Below are 21,009 nucleotides of genomic sequence, written 5' to 3' on the forward strand. Positions count from 1 at the left end.
TTTTTATCAGTTCAAGTTGCTGGCAAAATTGAAGTTAACAGTGAAGCCATAAATTCAGGAAAAGAGAACATAGGTCATGCAGATATACTCTGGAGTTCAGCAGCTGTAGAAGATGATTTTGCAGTCTGACAACTGCATCACATCCTGATACAAATCTGAAAAAAAAAGGGTTTGCTGAAATAGGTTTGGTAGGATGTAGGGTTTTGGGGTTTTTTTGCTTTTTTTTGAGGGGGGGCGGGGCAGGAATTTATTGTTTCATAGAGCTGGTATGAAGCCACACCTGAAATGTCAATGTTCTGAAAGAGCTATACTTAACATGAGGTACTGGAGTGTTGGAAGGAGCTTATACCTTCCAAGGACTGCATAAAATTTTTTTAATAAAGCACTAAGGAATTTAGTTTAATTTACTAGAGAAATGTCTTGGCATGTTCTGTCTTCTTCTCTGTGAAGGTAAAGTGTTCTCATCAGAAAAATCTTGATTAATATAAAAGGATAAAAATGTAACTGAGAAGATTTTAAATTAGAAGCAGAGCAATGTAAAAGTAAATGTGGCTACCTGGTAAAACAGTGCCAAGGGGGAGAGAGTTTTATGTCTTCTTGGAAAGTTAGGTGACTTTCTAGAAGATAAGGTTTGGTGTGTAATTTGGAGCTCATAGCAGAGTTACTGGGTGAAATACAATGTTTTGTGGTAAGCAGAAAATAGTTTGGATGATCTAGTGGTCTCCTTTTTTTTTTTTTTTTTTTTTTTGCCAAGTAATCAGCTGAACTCAATTGCTTATTAACTGTGTAAAACTGTTAGTAGGAAATCTGCTTCCCAAGGGTAATTTTGTGGGAAATATGTCATGGGTAACTGTACTAAAATTAAGTTTACTTTTAAGGGGAGACTGTACCAGTTGATGAACAGTTTGACAAGGAGAAGGCCAACTTAGAAGCTTTTGCAGTGGACAAGGATATTACTGTTATTAATGATAAACCAGCTACCACAATTGGAGTAACTGGCAATTTCACTGATGCTGAGAGAAGGAAATGTGAGGAAGAAATTGCCAAACTTTACAAACAACTGGATGACAAGGTATGCCATTCTTACTTAATGTAAGATCTCTTAAAAATATGTCTTGAACTATATTATTGTATAATATGTCTTCAGCATTCTCAGGAGGAGAAGCCAAGGGGCAGGTACAGATCTCTTTACTCTTGCAACCTGAGGGAATGGCCTGAATTTGTGTCAGGGGAGGTTTAGGTTGGATATTAGAAAAGGTCCTTCATCCAGAGGGAGGTTGAGCACTGAAACAGGCTCTCCAGGGAAGTGTTCACAGCACCAAACCTGACAGAGTTCTAGAAGCCTTTGGACAATGCTCTTGAGCACAGGGTGTGACTCTCAGGGTGTCCTGCACAGGGCTGAGAGTTGGACTTGGTGATCCTGATGGGTCCCTTCCAAATCAGCTTATTCTGTGTTTAATTTGCCAATATTCATTTGTTAGCTCATCTTGTTTAAGTATTTGCTGAGAATGCTTCCTCTTAATTCTGATTAAGAGAAATCAAAGTTGCCTTGTTTGGTGCTAAGGGAGTATCATTTCTTAGTTGGAAAACAATAGATGTGGGAAAATTAGTAATTTCAAGACAAAATTTTTTGCTTTCCATGTTTTGGATATTTTATTTGAAATAAATAATCTCAAATTTAAGCAGTAGTACTGTCTTTTAATAGAAAAAATATTTTAATTAACAATTAATTGTTCCTTGGAAGTTAGAACAACTTGGAGAAGGCTTGCAAAAGCACAGGTGTAATCTTTTGTCTCTGAAGCATGGTGTATTACACATACATTCCATTTAAGAGCCTAATGAATCAACCAGTGAAAAGAATTGTCTTACTTTTATTGCTTTGTTGTATGATTATCTTGGATTGGAGAAAAGTTAGATACCTAATGTCTGCTGGCTCATAGATTATTTTTTTCTGAGTGGTATTTGTCGGTTTAATGAACACAGTCTTATTACAACTGCAGGATGAAGAAATTAATCAGCAGAGTCAACTAGTAGAAAAACTGAAGACACAAATGTTGGATCAGGAAGAGGTGAGTTTTGCTCTTGCATCTGTGTTTTATTGTCATTGTCTTTCCATTAAGGAAATTGGTGGTATTTGGAATGAGTCACAGTTTATGACCAGGGAGTAGAATGAAAGCTTACTGCTGCACAGTAGTTCTCTTCTCTGCCTTATCTAAATGCTCTGCCTGTTCATTCCTCCCACTTATACTGTGCTGATGGCCAGACTTAAACCAGCTTTACTTGGATCTTAAGTATCCATGAAGATTGAAAGCATTGAAGTATTTTATGCAAAGACAGCCACAGTTGTCTTCCCTATGCAGAGTTAGCAGGTTGTCAAAACTGAAGGTAACTTGATTTAATATAAGAAATCTGTTTCAAGGTTTACCTCTAGTCAGTTGCTGGACAGAGAGAGAAGGGAGAGTAGGGAAATGTACTGGCTCATAATGAAAAAGGAAGTATCTATGTGTTAATTCACACCATACTTGCTAGAATATTCAAATGATTTGTATGCACATGTTGCCAGGGATATAAATTAATGAGGGGAAATTCCTATTAATAATGAAAATTTCATTTAGCCAAAATATTAGAAAAATTATTTCTCTATAGCACAAAGGTTAAAGTAAGCTTTGTGTGCATATTCAGAAGGAAATGGGCCAAGGACTAGGGAAGTTGGAGCTATTGTTAAATCTAATTTAAATAAATAAATGAATCTGCTTTTTTAGCAATTGTACCCTTTGTCTAGTTATTCTTCAGCAGCTAAAAGGGTCTAAATGCTGAAATTTAGTCCCTAGACTGTTGATAATTTCAGACTCATGAGTAGTGTTCAGTGGTTTTTTTTGAGAACTTGCAATATTCCATGTGCATTTCTAGTTGCTACTCCTATATGTCTTCATATGTAATCACTTCCATTTTTAAGATATTTTAAAAACTTCAAGAACTGTTAATATAGGTGGCAAATTTAGTTGTTCATTATGTTCTGTTCTTGGTATCCTTATTGCATGAAGCTAGTCACTAGGAATGTAGATACAAGCTATTGTAGCAGCTAAAAGCATTAATAAAATTCAAGATATGTGTGGGATTTTCTTCATGATTATTTATTATTGTATTTTTATTAAACCTCTATCAATGTTGCAGCTTCTGGCATCAACCAGACGGGACCAAGACAACCTGCAAGCAGAGTTGAATCGCCTTCAGGCTGAAAATGATGCTTCTAAAGAGGAAGTGAAAGAGGTGCTACAAGCCCTTGAAGAATTAGCTGTCAACTATGACCAGAAGTCTCAGGAAGTAGAAGATAAGGCAAAGGAATATGAACTGCTTAGTGATGAACTCAATCAAAAATCGGTATGAAATTGGGATAAGAAATTACTGACAATCTTCAGGGTGAATTTCTTGCCTTACCTGTATTTCCTAAAGTCATTTGAAAGTGTTTCACAAGGGAAAATGAGATCCTAAGTCTAAAACGTACTTTGTTTTTGCAGGGAATGATTATCTAAAACTTGTAAACTTAAGAAAAAATGTATGGTGATTATTGACCTTGATAGTGCTTGTCTTTTTAGTGCCTGTGGCATTTTACTACCTGAAGAGTGTTCAGAAATATCCTAGGTGTCTAAACTTAATACTTTCATTACATGCTGGTTTTGTTTTCCTTTCTGGTGCAGTTGGGGAAATCCTGACTTAAAAATCTGCTTTTTCCAATCTTGAAGTTGCAGTGAGCATGCTGCAGTTTTTCTTGAAAGGAATGTGTACTTGCCTGCTGTGTGTTTGGAATGTGAGATAACTTATCTTGATGCCTTCAAAAATAAGCAGTTTGGTTTACTTTCTGAAAGGAGTAGTTGGGGATGTATTCCACAGGATAACCCTTGTTAAAATACAGATGCAGCATTAGTCTCACAGGCTACTGTGCACCTCCTCACATCCCTGCAAAGTTTCTGAACTGACAGTTTTGGTAGCCAGTTATTTGGTAGACCTCAATCAGTTTTAAGCAGTTAATACTCTACCTACTGTCCTGAAATTCTAAGTACTGGAAAGGATCAGCATGTTTGCTGGCATTGCAGACAATGGCACAAGTCTCACTCTTCTCTGTTCTTGAAGATGATAATAAGAGGGTCTGAGTCTTCTAGTGGCTGTGTCTTCCAATATTCAGTGAGTAAGATTTGACTTGGGAGAACACTAGTGATGTAAATGAAGTTCACAAGATCATGAAACTTCTCTTTAAACTTTTGAGTATTCTGAACTAAGTAGTCTTCACTGGTAATTTACATCACTTGAAAATTGGCCAAAAGTCAGAGAATTATGAAAGTCAGAGTCTTATGAGCAGCATTTGAAGTCTGTTGGAGTAGGCTTCTGTGTGTGTGTATGGTTCTGAAGTGTATGGTTTGTTTTTTGATTTTTTTTTGTTTGCTTTATTGATGTAGTTTTTAGTTATAGGTACTGATTCTAGATATTATAACTAACATCCATTGAGTGTCATGAATAACTCAATCTGCAAGAAAGCAACTGTTCAGAGGTGTCATAAAATTAAGACATCCCAATCTGGCACTAGCTAACCCATGCAGTAACCATCGTTTGGCATCTCTGCCTGAAACTTTCCTGCTGTAAAACTTACGGTGTTTTTTTAAAACTGCACAACAAATAGCAGACTCTTGAGCATGCAAGCTGCTGAGCTGCAGCCACTACAACCACAGCAGCTTAAACCAACTGAAAAAAGGGCTCAAGAATAAGTGTTGTGCTTATGAAATGTCAGTACTGGAAGTATTATCATTTTTTGATTTGCAAGTAGGGAAGAGTTAAGAGCTCTGCAGATAGAGGTGAAATTGTTTTAATTTACCAGAATATGATATGGTGGAAAGTGTTGGACTTGCTGTCCATTTACCCTTTTTCTATAAATGTGATTCCCTGCAATATTTAATTGTATATAATTCTAAATGCTGTTTAACAGTGTTAACACTAATTTTGCTGCAGAATTTTAAGATTTTGTGAGTTGAAGGTCTCCCAGTACTTTTTACTTCTTTCAGAAGAAATGCTGGTTCTCTGTAAATAGTATGACGCTAGTTCCAAGAGGAAGAGTGTGTTCTGTTTAATCAAGGGTAACTTCTTTTACTATAGGTCACTTTAGCCAGTATAGATGCAGAGCTTCAGAAACTTAAAGAAATGACCAACCATCAGAAGAAACGAGCAACAGAAATGATGGCCTCCTTACTGAAAGATCTTGCAGAGATTGGAATTGCAGTAGGAAATAATGATGTCAAGGTAAGAGTTAATCACTGCTGCCTTCAGTGCCATGTATTTAACACTTGCATTGTGGATAGGTGGGGGCATTTTCTTAGTACGGTAAAAATTACCACCTTAGGAAGCTTCATCTATAGGAATAATTTGGACATAAGCTTCTCTATTGCTTGTATTGTGACTTAATCAGGTCCCAGACAGAATTTGATTGTGCATAGACAAGGAAGAGCAGGTATGATTTTTTTCTGAAGCAGTGTTCTCATTGCTGTTATCGAACTGCTGTATGGAGTGGTCATAATCAACAGCATTATCTTGGAAATCTAATATTCACCTACAGTGATGATCGGAATGATACTTGTATTAAAAACAGCATGAGGACATGGAATAAAAGATAAGTCTAAAAAATGGCTATAGGGCAAGAATGAATTGCAGTAAGTCATCCTGAACAGTATTAGAAATAAATTGTGAATTGTATTTACTTCTTCAAGCAACTCATTCTCTTTGTACAAACTTCTAAATAATCAGTCAGAAAACTTAAGGAAAAAAAACCCTTACATTTTAGTATTTAAGTTCTGTGGTTATCAGTTGAGGCTGGGGATGTGTCCTGGGCATTAAGATGCTCCAGTGCACTGTTACTTCACTTTTATTATGTGAGCTTTCTAAATGTGCAATTCCACCCTTTTCAGCAGCCTGAGGGAACTGGCATGATAGATGAAGAATTCACAGTCGCAAGACTGTACATTAGCAAAATGAAATCAGAAGTGAAAACAATGGTGAAACGTTGCAAACAGTTAGAAGGCACACAAGCTGAAAGCAATAAGAAAATGGAAGAAAATGAAAAGGAGTTGGCTGCCTGCCAGCTCCGGATCTCTCAGGTAAATATTTCTCTACAGTGCACAGTGTTCTTTATAAATTAAATTCATTAACCTATCAGGGAAAAAAAGAAGTTGCAGGGTTTTTTGGCACCTAACAAATCACACTGTGAGTGAACTCAGCTGTTTCCTTAGTAGTCTCATCAGATTGGATGCTTCTAAGTAATTCTGCATGGCAGGATGTCAGAATACCAGCAATTTATCTGTAGCCTGCTAATGCTTTTGTAGCACTTGTATTAAATACTGGAGCCCATGTGTTCTCCATCACAGACTCTTTACAAATACAAGTCTTACAGAAGCAGTGGCTAGTGGCCACTCTGCCTGCTAATGGCCCCAGGCTGGAAGTGGGAGAGGTAATAGCAAAGTAAAATTCCAGGAGGTTTGTATAGCAGATTGAATTTATTTCTAATGTGAGAAAGGCTGTTTTAATGTGATTGTTAGAAAAGATAAAGTAATGTGACTTCTAACACTTCTGAAAATTGTAATCTAGCTATGCAGTTTAATATTTCTGTATATTGTTTTTCATACAGAAAAACATCTCTTTTCATACATCTCTTTTAAAATCAGGAGATGCACATTTCAGGGCAATCTTCTAAATACAATGGGCCTCTCTTGCCTCTGTTAGTATTTAACATTTCCCGGCCAAAAATCTATTTCATTCCAACCCAGAATAAAGACATTTTCTTAAAGGCTGCATTACAGCTCTACTTGAGTAGTCATATTCTTCTAAGAGTCTAGCTGGCTTCATTTTTGTTTTGAGATGAGGTTGCTTGTTGTGTAAAAAGTAAGTATGAACCATTTATGCAGATGTAATTCCATGGTACCTAGTTCCAAAACAAATGAATCTTTTCATTCCACAAGCATGAAGCCAAGATCAAGTCACTGACTGAATATCTTCAGAATGTGGAACAGAAAAAGAGGCAGCTGGAAGAATCTGTGGATTCCCTTAATGAAGAATTAGTTCAACTCCGAGCACAGGGTAGGACTTGCCTCCCTCCCTCCGCCCACCACCACTATTTTAACAATATAGTGATAAATGTAAAGTGGGAATATCTCTGTTCTATTTAGGTTGAAAGGTAGAGCTATAGAAAGGCTTTTTGCTACTGAACATATAGAATTAATCCATGGTAAAACATGTTTGCTGTTTGAAAGAACTGTTATTGATAGGATTAAGGATGTTACTAATTTAATAAATTTTTGTGGTGGGAGGGGACTTCTTCCAAATTGTAAGGTGTTGGCAAGGGAAGGGAAATCAATGCCATCATCCATGTGATTGCATCAATACCTGGCTGAATTGTGTTTTTTCTGCTCTATCCCTTCTAGAAAAAGTCCATGAGATGGAGAAAGAGCACTTAAATAAGGTTCAAACTGCAAATGAAGTCAAGGTAATTCAGTTTCCTTGCTTAAAAAAAGAAGAAAGCCCTAACAACCCAAATCCCCCCACCCAGAGTGAAGCCTGGTGGTAACTCAGGGCATTTAATATGTGCTGGTTTTCTTCTAATAGCAAGCTGTGGAGCAGCAAATTCAGAGCCATCGTGAGACACATCAGAAACAAATCAGTAGCCTGAGAGATGAAGTTGATGCAAAGGAGAAGCTCATCACTGAGCTTCAAGAGTAAGTACTTGTCTTTATTTTAGTGGTGCCAAATGTCTCTGGACTGGGCAAGTACAGAAGCGCAGTACAGTGGAAGGAAGTGGTAAAGAGTTTCCTCCAGAACTGTCCTTCTGTCTTCTGTTTTGTTACTGAATGGGCTGTCTTGAGAGTTTCAGCTGATACAATATTTACTTTGTGTTCAGCCAAAACCAGAAGATGATGCTTGAACAGGAACGTCTGAGAGTCGAGCATGAGAAGCTGAAAGCGACTGATCAGGAGAAAAGCAGAAAACTTCATGAGCTTACGTGAGTGATAATAAAAGTGGTGCATGTAACAAATGAGTGTGGGGACACTTACTCTATAACTAGTGACCTAATATGATGCAGTGCCTCTCACTTTATAGCCTGCTTGGTAAAGAGGCCTTCTTGAACATTTTTAAAAACCTTTGCACTGCATGAATACTTAAAATAGGATGTAAAATTATGAAAGATACGAAGGCCACAACTGTTTTTTTATTATGCTATGGATTGGAGTAATTAACTTTTCAAAGTACTGCATACTGTAATACTGCAAGAGTCTTTTAACAATTCCCCTTACTCTTTTTGTGGTTCTTGTGTTCCCTTAATCTTTTTATGGTTCTTACGTGATTTAACTTGTTAGGTGGCTCTAATTGGTTTATTCTTAACATTAAACAGTTGCATGCTTCATTGATTAAATACAATGTGTTAGTGAATTAGATACCCGAAAGTTTGTGGGAAAATGGAATTATATTCTGTTTGCAGGTAAGTATCCAAGTCAAACTTGAAAAGAGCTCTCAGCTTCTAGAAATCTGGGCTTAATCTCTTGGAAATCTAAGTGTATCAGTTGCAACCCCTTCCTGCTGCATACAAATTTATCTTTACAGAAGCTAAAAATACATTATACTTAAAAGTACTCTTTGAAAAGTTCTTTTTGGCTATGTTTAAAACACACAGTGGTTTTCAGGGGTTTTTATCATGGTATTTGAAGTCATCAGAGGGACCTGACTGATCTGTGCTAGTAACCAAGGAGCAGTGCTTGCTTTTTTTTTACCTTTTTGTTTGTTTGTCCTGTTTAACTGACTAAAATTGTAACAGTACTCTGGTCTTGTGATTCCATCTTATTTTGATTTATTCATCTGCCACAATGATTATAAAACTTACATTAACTACAGTAGGTTTTCTTGTCTTGTAAGATTTGCTATACATACCACATTATTGCTTTCTATTTCAGTTTGTAGGCTCAGCTACATCTAGCAGTGACCACTTTAAAGCACCTGCTGTATAGGAACATTCCTCTTCAAAAGATTTGTAGAGAAGTTCCAAAAATTATATTCTGTGTCCTCCCCAGACTTTTTGAATCCGGTTGTTTTCCACTGAATATCATAAATGTGCATGGCAAATGACCGATCAGGAACAATGCAGACTATTCACTTTAATTTTGTAGAAGATGCTTGGAACTATTTATCCAGAGACATCTGGAAAATTGATAGGATGGTGACATTATTTAGAATATTTTATTAGATTAAATATTTGCTCATTTAACTGTGAACTAGTAGTGAAACTGACTGAGTGAGGAGAAATTCCAAGAGGAAAAGAAGCTTTTTTAACTACTTAACAGGAACACTTCATTTTTGTGCAGTTCTTGGCCTTTCTATTCCAATCTCAGGTCATAAAAAGAAAAGTCCACATTCTTTTCCTGTATTCTGTCATCTTGCTAACAGCACTGACCTACAGTTCTGAGAAAGAACATTTCCTGTGCAGAAAATGCTTTCACATTAACTGGCAAGACAGCAGCTCTGTACACTGATAATCATCAGGTTCTGTTCCTGTTCACTGACACTGTTGTTTATGATGCTGGTTTTGCCAATGTGTTGAGAGTGAGGTGTTGAAGAAAACAAAGAAAATTTTTAATCTGGCACATGATACTTATCTGAGCTGGTCAGAGCTAAGAACATTTGTAGAATAAGATCTCCCCAAATAGTCACTCCAAAGTGGACTCTGAGAGTTTTGTCTTTTACTATTCTAGAAACTTTTATAATTTATGCATCTGAATGTACTTATTTGTATTCAGTACTAAAAGTATATCCCTCTTTCCCTTTTGCAACTCCCCCAATCTCACCACCCCCAATGCCTTACAGATTTCTGAGTGTCATCTGTTGGTTACATCTTTAACTTAAGACTTCAACCAAAATACTTTTTTCAGTTGTACCATAGAGTGTTAATTACTCTAGTCCTCTAAAAGAAAATTTCTGATTTTTCTAGAATATTTCAGGAACAATTTATTCTCTTTTAGGGTTATGCAGGACAGACGGGAACAAGCAAGGCAAGATTTAAAGGGTTTGGAAGAGACTGTGGTAAGAGTCACAATATATTCCAAAGCAAATGTCAATTTTGTCTTTTTTTTTCTTTCAGAGTTTGTTTGGGTTGTTTTGTTAATTTATTGTCCTTAACTGTAGGCAAAAGAACTTCAGACTCTTCACAATCTTCGGAAGCTGTTTGTTCAAGATCTGGCTACTAGAGTGAAAAAGGTAATGTGATGCTGTAGTTGAACTTGTTGTTTCTGAGAATGCTGTATGAATTTCAGTTTAGAACTAAGTTAGGAACTGATGTTTATTTGGTTTAATTTTCATGGCTTGATCTTAATATGCAAGTTCAGATATGTACTCAGCCTCCTGTGTCCCTCCCCCTGCCTTTGTTACTGCAGAGTGCTGAGATTGACTCAGATGATACAGGAGGCAGTGCTGCACAGAAACAGAAGATTTCCTTCCTTGAGAATAATCTTGAACAGCTTACAAAGGTTCACAAGCAGGTACAGTGAGACTTGATTTCAAATTCTAATGAAACTACTCCAGAGCCATTATTACAGAAGCAGCTGCCTATTGGTCATAAAATAACTTCTGCAAGTAAATACTTCTACATCTTAAGTATGTCTCTTGATACAGGAAAACTTTAGTCTATTATTTTGTAACATAAATTAATTAGCTGTTTTAAGTACTTGTGGGTGTATAACAAAATAGCTGCATTTAAACAGAAAGGGATCCAGGTTTGTGTTTAGACTGCATATAGGAATGAGTCTGAGGGCTGCTTGCCTGTCTCACGTGGACGAGGTGGCTGTTGGGTGGCAGGTTCTCCACAGTAACTGATTTTTCAAATGACAATCTCAATGTCACTGGCCTCCATAGATTTACTAAAAGCTTAAGCAAAGGTAATGTAGTAAGCCTACTGCTTTGCCTCATTAGGGGTGAGGAAAGTATTTGGTTAGCTCTCCCTATGAAGAGAGATACCAAGAAAATAATCACTTCTGTTTTTGTAGCTGGTACGTGATAATGCTGATCTGCGCTGCGAACTTCCTAAACTGGAGAAGCGGCTTAGAGCTACAGCTGAAAGAGTTAAAGCTTTGGAGTCTGCACTGAAGGAGGCCAAAGAGAATGCTTCTCGTGATCGCAAGCGCTACCAGCAAGAAGTAGATCGTATAAAGGAAGCTGTAAGATCCAAGAATATGGCCAGAAGAGGACATTCGGCACAAATTGGTGAGTAGAGAATCCCCTACCCCCTAAAGCTTCATCTCTCCTACTTTTTGTTTTGGTTTTTTTTTTTTGTGTATATGTGTATCTTTCAGCCCTCGTTGAAACTCCACATATCAATGTGGTCTATTTTCTACTGTAAGTTACATTTTGGTTAACAGGCTGTGTATGGAGGTGATACTTTATGGTTGTTTGGCTTTCTGTTTATTTTATTTGGCTTTGGAAAAGGCTTACCAACGTAGATTTCTAGTCTGAATATGCTATATTTCCTTGAAGAAACAGTACACTGCATGTGAGTCTTAATCTCTTAGATGATTCCAATTCCATTCCAATTTCTAAGACTAAATAGGTATTTCAAGGAAGCAAGAAGGATTAAGCCATCACCTTCAACAACAAGAACAATCAAATTGACCTGTTCTTACGGGGCAGAGGAGCAGACAAAAACCCACAGTATCCAAAGATCCTTTTCAGTTCTTTGTTCCAAAACATACAGTATCCGCAGTCCTCTCTAGGGGAAAATAACAGAAAAACAGATGTGAAGGTGGAGGCAAATAGTCATATTCCTTTGCTCCTCCACCTGCCATTGCTCTGTCGAGTGCTGAGGATGGAGAATGTGTGTGACCTGTGGAGAACTTCAGCTGTAGCGTAATGTGCGCAGTTTAGAACTGAAGGACTTCAGTCATCAATACACTTCTCTTAATTGTTAATGTAACTAAAATGAGTGTTGCAGTTGAATTTTGCTCATATTCTGCAGGTCTGCAAAGAGCTGTTGCAAAATAGTTAAGATTTTTTGGTCACATGAAGTGGCAGCTTGCAGACAGGTGCTTTTTTGTCTTAATTTTCTCTCAATTGGTCTCCAAGAAGACAGACAATTCTCTAGTGAGCTCACCTGAGGTATACAGCCTCTTGTGATTCAATGTCCAGATGAACTAGTCCTGTCATCTGGAGATCAGTTTCCTATAAGGCAGTAATTGAGAAGTGTTGCTCTGCTGCAGCTGCTGCCTGTAGGTTCTTCTTTGCCTGCTAAATTTTGAAGTGCTTCTCTTTAATATTACAGAACTTTGTGAAGTCCTACACATACGTTACACATGTTCTGTTTAGAGCAAAACTGATTGAAAATACAGTTTATCAAGTGTATGCAGCTTATGAACAACCTGTTGAAACTGCTGGATTTTCACTTTGGCTATAGAGCAAATTTTATTTTTATGTGGTGGTAGGTTGATGAAGCAGTGTTCTCTGTGGAGTGTTGGTACACAGAACCACCTCCAGAGAGAGTAACTAGTGACTTTATCAATAAGTAGATGCGGGAAGGACAGCAACCATGATTCCTTACTGATACATAACTCTCAGGAAGCTGTCTTAGTGTTGTGTCTTATTTGAGTTCTTATTGCCAAAAATAAGGATTCATAGAAGGTAATACATTAGGTGGCACAGATAATTCTTGTGAAGATAATCCTTATCAGAAGCTTTGCGAGATTTAACAGGGAACAGTAGAAGCAAAACCTTGTCTATTTTCCAGGGTTTGTTGTAGTTGACACTAATCTGTTGCGTTCTCAGAATGCCATCCTCTAAACTTGTTTTCTTATTCAAAGTGCATTCAGTTGTGACTATTACATTTGGCTAATGATATCAGTAAATTTGAATAATCCAAGATATTGTTGTGTGTATATTTGTAAGTCACATTTCTTGTCATGCAGCTAAGCCTATCCGCCCTGGCCAGCATCCAGCAGCTTCTCCAACTCATCCAAGTGCAATTCGTGGTGGAGGTGCGTTCACTCAGAACAGCCAGCCAGTTGTGCTGCGCGGAGGTGGACGGCAAGACAAAGTGTAAGTTTGTCTTTTGTAGCATTTTTTAAAATGTGTGATCAAGCTACTTTGTGTTAGGTTTATTACAGTTCATTCTGTGGCATAAAGTCACTTGAATAGGCAGATTAACTCCTCCTTTTTACAGAATTTTATACCCAGTGGAATCGTGTAATGTACATCTGACTAAAGATGCTGCTGCTTTTCTTCTTAAATATGTTTGCTGTAAAATGGTAATTCTGATGGTATTCTGCAGGAGTAGAACAAAAATGTGGAAACAATCAGTTGGAGATGGTTACCAGTCAAAGACAGTAGCCACTGTTTGGGAAAGGATTGGATATTTTAAATTCTTTTGTCTTACTAGCATCTTTTAAAATATGGTTTTCCTCAGGAAAACATTTGGTGGTGACATAAAATGTACCATATTTTTACATGTTATTTATTTACTTTTCTTACTGTGTTTGCACACTGCTTCATGTGCCAGTGATTTGGAATTATTTAACAGAAGAATTATCCAGTAAACGTAAAATGTTAGCCTAGCTAAAATGCACTTACAGTAATTGAAATTAAAGGTACATTTACTTTAAAACATCTCTGATCTCCAAAGTAATTACTTGTTGCATAGTATTTAATATGTTTAAGTTGCTTTACAGAATCATCTTTCTTATTAATTAATGTCTGCTTTATAGTTGGTTGATCTGTTGTTCACCTAGCAGTAATGCTTTACTTTATATTCTCTGTTGTCATCTTCACTTTGGAATGTGTCTATAAATGTCTTCTAGACATTCCCTTAGTTAATTATCTGCATCTTCAGTTTGAAATACATCTAAAATATGGTGGGGTCTATCACCCTCTAATTTTATAGATTCCCACAGGGTGCTTGAAATCTGGGTGTTCCTCTTCTGAAGGGCTCCAGGACAGCTTATGTGAATCTTGTTTCTATTTGTTTCTTTTCATTAGCTGACTGACTTTTCCAAGCTTTCTCTCCAATTTAGAGAAAACTGGGCTGTAGTACTAGTCAAGGTACCTGGTTCTGTTCAGAAATGTCTCTTAGTAAATAAGAGGTTGAACTGATGGGTACTTCAGCCTTGAATAACATTAGCCTTGAATGACCAAGGAGTTGCTACTAGCCAGGAATAGCAGCAACAGTCATGGGAAATGGAGCTGGGCTCTAAGTGGTTTCTGTCTGTAATGTTTACTCCATTATTGCAGTCAAAATTGCATACCTAGTCAGTCTGTGGGGCTGTGAAATCGTTGGTAGCAGACAGCATTGCTTAAATGCTTCGTGTGTTGTGTGATTTCTTATTTTAAAGTGGATTTTTTATCAGTACTTATCTGAGTGGTTTAAGAACTGGGCTCTTAAAGACCATGTAAATAGTGATATGGTCTACTGTAAATGTAAATAACGTTGCTTTTTTGTCTTAACTCTGTGATTTTTTTTTTTCATTTACAGTTGCTGAAAAATAAATGCAGCATGAGGAGGATTGGATATTGTGTAGAGGGAGTCATTCCATGACAATAATCTCTCCTTTTGGGGACTGTAGGATTATTTTTTGAAAATTGTATAAATTATACCTGGCCTGTACAGCTCTTCCCCCTTCTACAAATTCTGCTAACTGATTCCCAAAAAAAAAACCAACTAGAGTGCAATTTTGGCGTCTTGAAAAATGACATGTTACTTAAAGTGTAGCTCTGCTTTTACACAGTTTGTCTTTCATGTCTTAAATTTAGTCTGCACTGTGCCAAGCTGAATGTACGTTGAGAAAAATCTTAGTTTGAATTTTCTAGCTTAATTTGTGTACATCTTCTTGTCTTAGGGAATGTGCAACAGTGTTTAAGTATACTTTCATTTTTATCAATTCACATAACACTACATGTCCCACTGAATTAGGGCGGCACTCTACATTACAGTGTTCTTTTGGAATGCTGCAGAGAGCATTGGAACTAGCTGTGTTTGGACAGCGTGAGCGTCCTGAGTGCTGACACGGCGGCCTCGAGGCCCCGCGGCACCACCGACCTCGAGAGATCGGTGAGAGCAGGGCTCTGTAACCGCTGTCTCAGCCAGTGCCCGGCCACGGGCTGACTTAGAATTAATACTCTACAGTAACGAGAGCAAACCTGAGTTTACAAAAAAGACTTTGGCAATGGATTATCCCATCTGTCCTGTTCCTGGTTCTGCACACAGTACAGTCTGGTGGAGTGAAAACATTCTGCTTCATTCTGATGAGCCTGTCTGTCCATTTGTCTGTGTCTGTGATGGTTCACTTTCACTATTTTGTAATAGTGAAATGAGGGCAATCTAAACTGTAACTTTATATTCCACTACATACAGTACTGGAATTTTTGACTAAAATTTTAATTTTCAATTTAAAAAGCCTTTTTCAGCAACAGGCCAATGAATTCAGATACATAAATAAAGGACACAACTTTTTAAAATTGATGTATCCAGAAATGCCAGAGGCATATGTTTAAAATAACAATAAAATAAAGTGCTACCCTGAATTGTATTTGTAATTCATTTGTAAGTAGGTATATGAAATGTCCAAAGTAGTAGTTGTTGAATATTTTTCTTCTCTTTGCAATAAAGTCCTGTAAAGTGGCTAACAAAACAAAACGTGGGGTTTTGATTTTTTGTTTGTTTTGAGCTCCGGTACTCTCACTGAGCTGAACCCGGGGTTTAAAGTTTTCTAGTATAATTTAATTAACTTATTCATAGGGTTTAGCCACTGTAATTTTTAGGACAGCCTTCTTCTGTATAGAAACTAGTTAGTTACCAGGTCTTTAAGAAAGAAGAAACTTAGTATTGCTGGAAGAATTCAATGAGTTTTTCAGACCTGGTTGATACAACTTTTTGTTCTGGCTTGAGTTTTTTGCTGGGTATTCAGTTATTGTGGAAACAGTAGAAACTCTGTGACTGTTCAGACAGCAAACCACTTTCAATTTTTATATTTTAAAATAGGCAAAATATTTATATTATGATGGAGTATAGTCAAATTTTAGACCTTGAACCACTTTTTTTCTATATCTACAGTAGTCTGAATTTTTAGTAGTTTGATTTTTAAAGGTTGAGTGTCTCAGTTGGAAATCCCACTATTTTGGAGCTCTCAGCTTTTAAGACAGTTTTCTTCACTGAGGCCACCAAACACTCCAAACTTGCGGTTGTTTTAGAGCACAGTTGAAGGCAGCATAATGAGGGAAAATAAAGAAACAACAAAATATTTTGAATTAAATTTCTCATCATGGAATCAGCACTGTCCATTATCTTTCTCAATGTTAACTACAGGTTTTCAGGCCTTCATTTGTCAATGTGCAACCATAAAAACAAAACAACACACTCAAATGAAGCAGGATTTTTTTCTCATGCCTGTGAATGGGGGTTTCATTCCTGTAGGTAATTGTCATGGGTTTTGGTGCTGAAAATTGCTGTGTTAAAAAAATTAGATTAAATAGTAACTAGTGTGTAGCTCAGTGTACATCACCTTTTTATATTTAAACTTTTTTTTTATTATTTTAAACCTTTTATGAAGTTTACCAAGAACTGCCTCTTAAAATGTAAAAAAAGAAAAAACCACACAACTTTCTGTGCTTACTGGTTTGGCTGTCGTAGGTCAGCCAGACAGGACAATTACTGTATTTTGTAAATGAAATATTCAGTCTATACAGGGAATGTTCAACACTGCTATTTCGACTTGCAGTCTTTGAGTGGTTCTTATTTTTATGTTCCTCTAGATCATATTTTTAAAAGATGGTTTAGGATAGGAACTTGGTGAAATAATATTTATTTCTGGTGAACAACTAAATTATTTACATAACTTAAATGCTGACTCACTACTGTGTGTAACTCTAAATTTGACATGAGGACAAGTCTACCTGTGGAATCTGATTTAACTTCAGTACACTTAAGATGCATTAAAACAATTGGTTTGGGGAAGACGCCATATAGTTTTAACTTACCTGCATGCTGTAAATGTATTTGTGTTTAAATAAAGAGGAGAAAAATCTTTGAACTTTTGTGCGTTTTATTCCATTCATTATCTCTACGAGTGGTCACATGTGGTGATGCAGCAATCTTCTCCCGGTGCGTTTTGTTGTGCTTGGGGCTCTCCTGAGTGTGGTGTCACTTGTCTGTATGGTGGTGCTCAAAGCTCTCTCTTTATCCGCATGCTTGGACAGTTGTTTCCAGAATCCATGTAAACTTGGTTGGAAAGGAATCACCATGACTTATCACTTGCTTTGTGAACCTCTCTTTTCTTAAACTTGGTGACTGCTGATTTGGTAGCCCCTCATTCTGGTTGAGACAGATTAATCCATTTCCAGTATTTCTGTGCCATCTAGACTTTTGTAGGTTGCTTTTCTTTTCCAGGGACTCATTTTCCTTTACCAGTATCTGCAATAGCTGATTTTGCATTTTCTTAGTGCTATTGAACTGATGTTTTTTATGGAGTAGTGTGGTTATACAAGGCTGCAATCACCTTCTGGATAATTTCCACAGAAAAAGACTTAGCTAGATGTATAGCTTTGATATATAAATATATACATGTATATAAAAAGCAGAAAGGAGGTAATGATTTCAGTCTGCCAGTACAGTTACTGTAAAAGCAAAGATCTCAGGAGGGAGAAATTGCATCTCTAAAACTGTTGAGCAGTGAGCTGATCTATACTGTGAGATATTTCCTAGTGTGCCCTGTTAACAGAAGATGGCTCCGTCACAGAGCTCCCTTTTGAATAATTCTCCGTATCTGCTGGGGGATGATCAAGTCAGACCTCTTTAATTGCAGACAGCCACTAAGGGATGCTCAGAAAGGAAAGGAAATCTTTCACTCTGAAGTTTCTTATGAGCAATGGAATGGTCGAAAATTATTTTCGAACGTGATCAAAAAATGTTGCTGCATCTCTGCCAGGGAAAAGCTGTTAAAAACAGCTGAAAAGTGCAGGGTTACCTGCACTGTCCAACTGGTAAGGAATTCATTGGCTGGCCTAGGTGCCTTCCCCCTTGAATGCACCGAGGAGTCGTAACACCCGTTTAGGAAGTGTCAAAATGAATCACTATTTAGCATATGCTATGTGCAAAACTGCCGCTTAAGTACGTATTAAAACCTCACTAAATGAGGAAGGAAACACCTCTGGAAGATGATCGCTGAGGTCTGATGGCTACGTCAGAGTTTTTGCCTGGGGTGTTTTGAGCTCCTGAGTGTTCCTGAACTCCGCACGGGGCTGTTGATAGTTGATCTTTACCCATGGCTGGGGCAATGCGGGAAGGGCAGTTCGAGCCGCTGACTCCTGGGAGTGTTTCGCTGCCGAGGCCGAAGGGGCAGAGGGCACCAGTCAGTCCAGGGTAATGGGCAGAAGAGTTGGGTGAAGAAGGAAAATACAGTACGAAAGAAAAGAGCCTGTTAAGCCTATTTGCATTTGAGAAGGAAAGTAAGTCTCTAGTGATTATAAAGGGAAAGCCGAGGCGTTGCATAGCATGGTGTGGCATCTCTGCACGCAGGGTTGTCCTGCAGGCTGTGCTCTGCACGGTGTGGGCACAGCGGTGTGGTGGAACGGAGCTGAATCCATCGACTGTCTCCACCTCCGGTACCGAGGGAAGTGCTGATGTGTACCTGCAGCAAGGAGGGCAGCATAACCCACATTCTCCGCGTTCCTGAATTCACAAAACTGGGCGTGGAAATAACTCGGAGGTGCCCCCGGGTGTGTGCTAAAGAGAGCTACTTCCACAGCTCCTGTTGGGAGGAACAAATGCCTGAAACCCCCTGTCCTGTAAGTCAGCTAAATTGTCTCCTGCAGTTGAACATAAATACACTTCACAGCTTAGAACAGCGTACTGATGATACCTGTGAAGCCACTTGGTGTTTCCTGATTTTGCCTTTGTCAGGAGCAGCATTAAAAAGTAAGGGTGAATGAGCTCAGCAAAGTGTAAATGTCGGGCGTTATCCTGTCCGCTTATGGCCTTCATCAACCGGCCCGGCTCCATCGGCCGGGGCGTGCTGCGCTGCCGGGACTGACGTTTTAAGTGATCACTCATCATCCGATAAACAAGCCAGTATTTGGAGGGTGTTTTGTTATGATCTTCCCTGAGAGGGTGTAAATGATTCTTTGAATGCTTTTACCGCAGGAAATACCCTTCGGCAGAATCCAGGACAGAGCTTAGTCTGCTGCCACAGGAAGGCTCATTTCAGCCGCAGCTCGCTGCGAGCCTTTCTGTGCCTGCAGCAGCCTGGTGACCGCAGGGCCCGGGGCTGGTGTGCAGGGGGCGGCAGCAGGGTGAGCCTCCTTCCTGCTGCTCTTGTGGGAGAGCATATCGTCCCACACTTGGCGTGGGTTTTCTTGCGGAGGCAGCGCAGCCCCTGCTGCTCACACGCGGGAAGAGTCCCGGTCCTGTCACCACCAGGCTCAGCCCCTGCCGCCCTTCCCCTTCAAACTGCCGAGCTCCCCTTTGCCCACCTGGGGTGTGAGTGACTTGTCCCTGTGCTGAGGGAAGGGACGAGCTGCCTGCTTTTCCTGGAAGGTACTGGGATTGCTTCTCCTGAAAGATAACTGGTATTGCTGCTCCTCCAGCTTTGCTTTCCTCTCGGACACGGGGCCGTGTGCTCCGGTGATGCGGTGGCCTTCAGGGCAGCCAGGACTTGGTGAAGGGAAGGAGAAATCTTGACTCCACGTCTCAGAAAGCTGGTTTATTAAATTATGATATATATTATATTAAAAAAAAAACCCACACTATAACTATACTAAAAAGAACAGAGTAAAAGATTCCTCAGAAGGCGAGACAGGAATAGAAAATAATAAAAGGCAAAGTTCTGTGACTCACAGAGAGTCCAGAGCTGCTGCCTCCTTGATTGGTCAGCAAGTAGAAACATCCCACATCGCTCAATCAAGAAAGCACCTGCTGCATTCCACAGTAGCAGATAACAAATTGTTTACAGTTGAAGCCCTTCAGCTTCTCAGGAAAAGAAAATCCTAGCAAAGAGATTTTCATAAAATATCATAACTACACTCTGGGGTGCACAACAGGACAGGAGCTGAGTCACAGGTCATGGAGAGGAAGGAATGCAGGCCAGCTGTGGTGGAGTAATAAAGGTTTTGAGTTTGGTCTGTGACACTTTCTAGGTCTGAGGTTTCAGCTTGACTTCAGGCCGAACGATGAGTTCCTCCTCTGCCAGGGCTGTCATCCTCCCTGCCCGTAAAAGGACCGTTTTGTTGATGAGCCTGCAAGGCGGTGATGAAGCGTAAGCCGCTCTTGTTATCTCACTGCTCGGGGCACCAAACCCAGAATTGCCCACCCGGGGCTGAAGTTCCAGCGGCGCTGAACAAGTGAGGGACAGCCGGCACAAACCCGGCCCGTGCAGGAATCTGCCCGAGGCCTCCCGGCCATGAGCGAGCTCGGGGGCAATGGGGCCTCGTGTGCCGGGCACCGCCGGGTCAGTGATCCAAGGATCCATTGCTCCCTGCCTCGGCCCGGGCCTCCGCTCTGCCCCCAGCCCGGACCCCCGGGGTCAGCCGGGCCCCGCACCCGCCCGGGACGCGGCCCCGGCGCGGCGCCCGTTCAGCGCCAGGGGGCGCTCGGGCTCCCCGCGCATTCCCGGGAATGCCGCCCGTTCCCGGCGTCCGGCACCTCGGAGCGGCCGCGCTCAGGCCCGGGGCTCCCCGTGCATTGCTGGGAATGCCGCGGGTTCCCGGCGTGCGGCACCGCTCGGAGCGGCCGCGCTCAGGCCCGGGGCTCCCCGTGCATTCCCGGGAATGCCGCCCGTTCCCGGCGTCCGGCACCTCGGAGCGGCCGCGCTCAGGCCCGGGGCTCCCCGCGCATTCCCGGGAATGCCGCCCGTTCCCGGCGTGCGGCACCTCGGAGCGGCCGCGCTCACGGCCCGGGGATCCCGACACCGCTGCCCGCCCTGGGTCCCTCTTGTCCTGCCGGGAACCGCGGCCGTGCTGCTC

The 21,009-nt window shown here is 39.9% G+C and overlaps 1 protein-coding gene across 2 annotated transcripts in view; it reads left to right on the top strand.

Moving 5' to 3' along the window:
• Window positions 1-17,084, top strand: part of KIF5B (kinesin family member 5B) — a 34,090-nt gene extending 17,006 nt beyond the window's left edge. Inside the window, exons 12-26 of one of the 2 annotated variants that reach the window (XM_038127787.1) lie at window positions 879-1,072; window positions 2,001-2,069; window positions 3,175-3,381; window positions 5,146-5,289; window positions 5,955-6,140; window positions 6,999-7,116; window positions 7,461-7,522; window positions 7,642-7,751; window positions 7,934-8,035; window positions 10,044-10,104; window positions 10,207-10,278; window positions 10,455-10,559; window positions 11,064-11,280; window positions 12,972-13,101; window positions 14,531-17,084. In XM_038127787.1, the coding sequence (XP_037983715.1) occupies window positions 879-1,072; window positions 2,001-2,069; window positions 3,175-3,381; window positions 5,146-5,289; window positions 5,955-6,140; window positions 6,999-7,116; window positions 7,461-7,522; window positions 7,642-7,751; window positions 7,934-8,035; window positions 10,044-10,104; window positions 10,207-10,278; window positions 10,455-10,559; window positions 11,064-11,280; window positions 12,972-13,101; window positions 14,531-14,537 (1,784 nt within the window). In that variant the 3' untranslated portion in view covers window positions 14,538-17,084. Of the gene's footprint in view, window positions 1-878; window positions 1,073-2,000; window positions 2,070-3,174; window positions 3,382-5,145; window positions 5,290-5,951; window positions 6,141-6,998; window positions 7,117-7,460; window positions 7,523-7,641; window positions 7,752-7,933; window positions 8,036-10,043; window positions 10,105-10,206; window positions 10,279-10,454; window positions 10,560-11,063; window positions 11,281-12,971; window positions 13,102-14,530 lie in introns of both variants that reach the window. The other variant, XM_038127786.1, reaches the window with a different exon arrangement.
• The last annotated feature ends 3,925 nt before the right edge of the window (window positions 17,085-21,009 follow it).

This window comes from Motacilla alba, chromosome 2, assembly GCF_015832195.1.
Source record: "Motacilla alba alba isolate MOTALB_02 chromosome 2, Motacilla_alba_V1.0_pri, whole genome shotgun sequence".
Classification (NCBI taxonomy): domain Eukaryota; kingdom Metazoa; phylum Chordata; class Aves; order Passeriformes; family Motacillidae; genus Motacilla; species Motacilla alba.